The 7317-nt window shown below is 37.4% G+C and overlaps 1 protein-coding gene across 1 annotated transcript; it reads right to left on the reverse strand.

Annotated features, from left to right (window-relative positions):
- Nucleotides 1-1880: 1880 nt before the first annotated feature.
- On the reverse strand, nucleotides 1881-6520 carry LOC102702835 (peroxidase 2-like). The gene is made up of 4 exons (XM_040522124.1): nucleotides 6182-6520; nucleotides 5821-6012; nucleotides 5305-5470; nucleotides 1881-2516 (listed from the first exon to the last, which is right to left on the reverse strand). Exons 1-4 carry the CDS (start codon nucleotides 6419-6421, stop codon nucleotides 2122-2124), a joined length of 993 nt encoding a protein of 330 aa, XP_040378058.1. The 5' UTR covers nucleotides 6422-6520; the 3' UTR covers nucleotides 1881-2121.
- Nucleotides 6521-7317: the final 797 nt, after the last annotated feature.

Below are 7317 nucleotides of genomic sequence, written 5' to 3' on the forward strand. Positions count from 1 at the left end.
GCTAATGACAAATTAATTAGACTCAAAAGATTCGTCTCGTGGTTTTCAGACGGAATCTTCTGAAATTTATTCGGTAATTAGACTACATTCAATACTTTAAATATATGATTGTACGCGTTGATGTGACATCTCTCCCAAAAATTTTTGGGAACTGAACGCAGCCATGACATTGGTCGATTTCGCGCTGTTAATTTGCAGGGACATGATTGATTGTATTTTAGCTGGTGACGCCTCCATCGTGGTAGTTGCCCGTTGGACTATTTCTGATCTCAGTCCGATTCAGATTTACTGTTGGCTAATTTAGACGGAATTGGGCCTCATAGGTATAACCAGCAAATGACATTTTTAATTATTTCTCTACTAAACTCTTTTGTTAGAGCATTTCATATCTTAAACTATTTTTATTTTATAATGAAAAATGAAAACGACTAACTTAATTTCTTCACTAATAAAATTTCTCATTTTTTCCTCTTTATATATGTTGCAATTTTAGTTGAACTTTTGTGAGATGATGGATAAAATTACTTCCTGTGTTCCAACTTGTTTTTGGAAATGCATAGGTTAGCACTGATTTAGCCATCGATGTTAAAAACCACATGCAAACCTGTCAAAAGAATTTAAAAAATATTTTTTCATCCCAAAATAAATTTATTTTTCTAGTTCATCTATCCCAAATTTTAAACTAGAAAGATGAATTTATTTTAGATATATTTTGTAATGTAGTTACGGCAGATATATACAAATTTTCAACTTAAATACAACTTGCATAGAGAAATATCATTAGGGAATAAAATGAGTCGTTTTAGTAATTTGGGGGTAATATGAACAAATAGTTTATGGGTGAAGTATTCCAACGACAACTAGATATGGTGATACTTGTTTGAGAAGGATTTGCATTAACTTGTTTACAGAAAGACCAAGAAAAAATAAATTGAGCAGTAACTAGCATTCATCAAGCTCCACTGCCGGTTCAGTGGCTCTCGCATGCATGGTGCATGTACATGGTATATACTGTACTACGTAAGGCATGTTCTTTTAACCAAGTAACTAAACCAGATTTTATTGTTTTTACGCGCAAACTGTTAAATGGTATTTTTTTATAAAATTATATATATATATATATATGTATATATATATGTTGGCTCCTAATTTTTTGGTGTGGTGACGTGATATATGCTCTAAATTATTTCCTGCATGGATATATATTGTATATTGAATGTGACGTATCAAATTCATCGCAAAGGGCAAGCCAAATTTTTTAAAGAAAAATTTTCCCACCTCTCCATAATTTTTTCCATTTTTCTATTTTTTCCTCTACTTTCCACATTTCACCAAACAAAAACATCTTTGGTAGGAGTACTTCATTTCGGTTTTCCTTTAAAAGAGATCGGTTTCCACCCATGCTGAATTGTTTGATTACCGTTTAAATTTTGGGTAAACCGATCATTATTTTTTTTAGAACAGGTCAGTTGATTCCGGGGGTTGGAATTCAAATTTTGGTTCGTGTACTTTGTTGGAAAAATGATGGATTTCGTCCGCCAGCGTCCCAACGAAATTGTAAACCCTTGCATAAAAAAAAATCAAAACTGTAAACCCTGATATAACCCAGGTGGTGACCATAACTGTGATGCCAACTCCTAGGCCTTCATCTTTGTGGCAATAATTGATTCTCCCTTCGTATTTTAATTTTAATAGATAACTATAATTAATTTTTTGGCATTTGTCTTATGAAAAAAGTTTAAAATTTTTGTAGTTATCATTTGTTTGTTGTGATTAGAATTATTACCAAATATATTTTAACTATGACTTCATATTTGCACAAATATTTAAAAAAATAAATAATCAAACGTACGCCAAAAAATCAACGACGTCATATAATGAAATACATATGGAGTTAAAAAAAATTGTGCATGACATGTATTTACTCTATCATTTTCACCTCCCAAATACTAACAACTTAGTGGAACCTTACATATCTGCTATATATCTGCACAGACATATGTGTGCAACTAAATAACAAATAAATAAATATGATAAATATGTATAGCTGGATGCCATTTCATTTCCATGGATCTCTCTGCAAGATGATATACAAATATATAGTCGCCCATGCTTGACGAATTAATTGACCGCCCTGCAGTTGACCCTGACCTCGCCGGCCGTCCCCGTCAGCGGGCTAATGCCGCCCATCTTCACCATCGCCGACGCGAAGTCGCCGCTGAACTGGCCGTTGCTGGCCGCGTAGCTCCTGACCAGGCCGTCCGTGGACCCGCCGCCGCCGCCGGCGAACAGCGCCTGGTCGGAGTGGAGCAGGCCGCGGCCGGAGAGGAGGCCGCCGAAGTAGCCGTTGTCGAAGCCATCCGGCGACGACTCGTCCAGCGGCGCGAGGCTGCTGCCGTCGCCGGACTGGGGGCAGCCGGCGCGCAGCGACGCGGCGAACGACGCGTCGATGTCGGTGTCGTTGTAGATCCTGTCCCGGAAGTTGGCGCACTGCGCCCGCCCGATGGTGTGGGCTCCTGCACCCCGCGCGCGTCATTTAATTAATTTTGCACGATTCAAGAATTCGTCCTTTGCGCTTATATTTATAAGATAAAATTTAAATTTTCTATTTAAAAGACAAAATTTAAATTTTCTATTTAAAATTTATAGTTGATATTGTGATTTATTTCATCATAGTTTATTTTACAGGCTTAAGATAAGATTGTTAAGAATATATATAATATTTATTTATAAACTATTTTTTATTTGTAAATATGTCGTTTGATTTTTTTAATGAAAATTCAAACCACACCCTATATATCCATATCATTAAAGTGATTGTTACTCATATACACGGTGGTTTTGTGCCTGTAGAGAGACAACTTTTTTTAATTAACCACTCCAGTTGCAACAGTACGTAGTATTCTCTCTTCTCATCAAACAAATGCACTTCTCGCTTTTTTTTTATCACTCAGAATTCAGCAATAGAAATTTAACAAGTACTGTAAAAACATACATGTATCCCACTACCGATAAACCGTAAAATTTAAACCCTTCAAAAAGGAAGTGGGCTGCAGTATATGCTCTTGTTGTTGGTTAAAGTAAACTTAATCATAACCAAATAAATCATAATTATATAATTGTTTTAAATAAAACGAACGATCCGTAATAAAAAAGTTCGACTCATCTATTAAAATTCGGAATATGTATTACCGAGTGATAAAAAAAGTTATATAACATGGTCAGTAGACGCTCACCAATAATGATGGGCAAGAGAAAAGAGAGAGAGAAAACGAGTAGGGAATATTGACCGGAGAAAAAGAAAATCATCCGATATATGTTTGGGGGACAATATTAGCTATCCAATCTATGCATGTTAATTGCTTCCTTGGTGATAAGGATCGGCAACATGCATGATTAGACATGCATGTGGTTGCATGCTGCACGGTGGAGGAGGGTAGGTAGGTGGTCACTTGAGTGTGATATATATATATATCGAGATGGATCGATCGATCGTCGCATTGTGCAAGCTGGTGGTTGAGGCATGTTACGTGTTGTCAGGCTGCGAATTAATTAACTAACTAAGCGATCGAATTAAGGTGATTTGACAGTCGTCGATCGATCACCGATCATCACTCATATCCACACCGTATTGAATTCAGGCGTATGCACGCGACAAGATGCTAGCGGCCGACACATCGTGCGTACACTAGCCTTGACTGGCTAGCGTGGGTATACAGGTATATATAAAAAAGTCAACCGGCATATTTATAAATACAAAATAATTTAGAAATAATATATATGATCTCTGTTCTTTATTTTTTAGTTTTTGATACAATATTTTCACTCTTCGTCTTCGTTTTATTAGTAATTTGTTTGCGATTAATATTTTTATTATTATTATATGATAAAACATGAATATTACTTTATACGTGACTAATTTTTATAAGTATTTTATTTAATTTTTCAAATAAGACGAATGGTCAAACATTATACATGAAAATCAAAAATGCAGTTAATATGGGACAGGGTAGTGTGTATATATATATATGTAATATATATATATATATATATATATATATATATATGAAGGTAAAAAATAAACTTCGATCAAGAAACATCAAAATCTACTCTAAATTTAAAACTAAAAATTTAAATTTTAGCCTATGAGCATGATTAGAGTAAGGCTAGCCATCAAACTGGCTATAAGACTCTTTCTACTTTTTTCCTTAGATCGTCCATATAATAGCTACATCTTCATCATTAATACAGGGCCCGCATGTCTCCCTCACAGAGTTTCTTGATTCTTATGTCAAAGCTGGCTATAAGTTTACAGCCCGCGTATACACTCTCCCCCCTCTTTTCTCCACATAAGCATTTAGCCGGCTTATACCGTTTATACTTGCTCTTTGAAGGGAAAAGATGGGCTGACTATACGCTTATGCATGGTCTCCCTCGTACGTTAGGACGCTTCTGAGATCAAACCGGTCGGAGAGTATTTAATGGAACAGACAAGCATGCATGCATATGCGTCGTCCATGCATGAATGCTTAGGTATATATATATATGGTTATATATACATGTACTTATGTCTGCCAGATCTCGCGTGCATACGTACAAAATCTAACCAAATCTATGACTCACCCTTTTTGTTTTCCGAAACGGAAATTGATTAATTTACTCTATGATTATATTCAATAGTTGTGTTGTGTGGTTGATCAGTGCATGAATATAATGTTATTATTCGCACATATGAATTATTCAAGATGGATACTTTTTTGCAACATGCCATGTGCACTAGCTGCGCGCAGCTCAGTCGATTAATCGAAGTCGATCGAGAGCATGAGTGCATATGCTCTATCGACGGTCAAAAGATCTTCTCTTTTAATTTACTGGTTCATGCCGGAGTTTGCATGTGGCTTTTTCCCATCTTTGATTAACCTAACAATCTATATATACTTTTTATTCGCGCTAGAATTAACGGGGGTACTTTTATATATGGCTAGGATAGGAGAGTCTTTTGACGATCGACTAATGTGGAAAAAAAATTAAAATTAATTAGCATAAGCGTGTGTATTATATACTACCTTCGTCCCTAAATGTTTGACGTCGTTGACTTTTTTATACATGTTTGACTATTCCTCATATTCATTTTTTTTCAAATATGTAAAGTTATATATGTGCATAAAAATATATTTAACAATAAATACAATGATATAAAACTAATTAATAATTATATAAATTTTTTAAATAAAACGAAGAGTCAAAGATATATAAAAAAATTTAACGGCGTAAACATTTAGAGACGAAGGGAGTATATTTTACCTGAGAGGGCAACCATGTCGGTGGTTGTGAGTCCCTTGTTAGAGAAGGCCGTGAGGAGAGTGGCGAGGGTGGAGGAGGGCGAGGGGAGGTCGCTGTTGGCCAGCGACGCGCTCGCCGTGGTGGAGTCCCTCCTCCCCAGCTGAACCGCCCATGACGGGCCCCCGAGCTGACCGACACCACCAAATTAAACAGTGTACGTATCAGGCAAATGATTTTTCATAATTCTTCCATGCATACATGGACCAATTTTTTATTCGACGTGGCCGGTTAACTTTCGTACGTATTTACTTTCTAACCATTCATCTTATTTAAAAATTTTATAATTATGATCTGACTTACTATAAAAAGACTTTAAAAATAACTTATAATCTTACATATTTATATAAAAATTTTATGGAAAATATCAAACGAAAATGTAAAAATGAAAAAAAAACCGAGATATCGTTGTGCTAGAGATCAAAGATCGGCTAGCTAATGGCTGTAGGTGTACTAGCTAGGTGAGGAGTACGCGCGTACCTGGACGACGGCGTCGCGGGCGGCGACGGCGAGGATGTCGGCGCACGAGACGGTCTGCGGGCACAACGTCTCCAGGAGCATCTTGGCGTTGTCGACCACCTCGAAGCCGCGCAGCGACCCGGCGTTCGGCCCGGCGCCCTTCTCGCCGGTGAAGTTGCCCGTGTCGTCCAGCAGCACCGACGCGTCGCAGCCCTGTAATATGTGTAATTAAAAGAGAGCAGTTACTACGTACGGCGCACGCACATGATGGAGTGACATGTATATATATATATATATATATATGCACCCGCGCGTCTGTGTCCATTAATTTCGCATGGTAGTAGAAATTAAGGAGGGAGCGGATCGAGCGAGAGAGACGGACCTGGACGAAGCAGTCGTGGAAGTGGAGGCGGAGGAGGGAGGCGCCCATGCGGGGGTCGAGCAGCACCGCCGCCGACACGACGGTTCTGATGGTGAGCAGGGCGGCCGGGCAGGAGGCGTCGTAGTAGCTGTCGCCGGACAGTTGAGCCTTGGCTGCCGCACGGAACAGGAGGAGCCCAAGCACGACTACTGACAACCGGTGCTGCGGGAGAGAGGCAGCAGCACGAGGTGGACGAGCCATGATCGATCGATGAGAGCTGAGCTAGCTAGCGATCAAATTATATTAGTGATCGATCGATGTACGTCTCAAGGCTCTGGGCTCGCTCGTACCTCACCTCAACTTTCCGGTTTGAAGGATAGCCGACGGCCTGTTCCGAAAGCATATTTATAGACATAAGCTAGCTTATTACTAGCCCATCCATGTAATTAACTTTATTTGAATTCATAATTTTAGGTGTTACTCAGATCACTGTAACCACTAGGCTATATGTTATATATCATTGTGAATATAACTCATTAAATAGGGCTAGTGATAGAGGTCATCTGGAAATTAAACTAGCTAGTCCACTTCCTGCTATCTTGTTTTATTATGGTTGATGCCGCTAACTTTTATTAAAAAAAGATCATGTAATTATTATTTTATTATATTATGATTTGTTTTCTGTTTAAGTGAACTTTAAGGAAACCTATAATTTTCTATATATATTTGCATGAAAATTGGATAATATAATATTTGGTCATACGTATCCCAAAAAGTCTCAAGATGAAGGACGTTAGAGCATCCTCAGCAGTATATCTATCACATCCTCATCTTAAAAATAAAGGATGAAGGGTAAAAATTATGCTCTATCAGAACATATCTTATCCTCTATTTTTAGATGTCATCCATATTACAAGAGAGAAACTTCATATTAGATGTTCTATCTCCATCCAAAAAAAGATATATAGGATATCATATATAGATAATCTGTTGAAGTACACAGAGATACGGAGGATGAAATTCTTTTAGATTATCATCCAAATAAAGATATAGATGACCAAATTTAGATAAGCTACTGGAGATGCTTTTAGTTAGAGTGGATAATTATTACTTAATTATTCATTGGTCTATGTGCAAATGATATATTACTATTTTAT

This window comes from Oryza brachyantha, chromosome 3 (assembly GCF_000231095.2).
Source record: "Oryza brachyantha chromosome 3, ObraRS2, whole genome shotgun sequence".
In the NCBI taxonomy this organism is placed as follows: domain Eukaryota; kingdom Viridiplantae; phylum Streptophyta; class Magnoliopsida; order Poales; family Poaceae; genus Oryza; species Oryza brachyantha.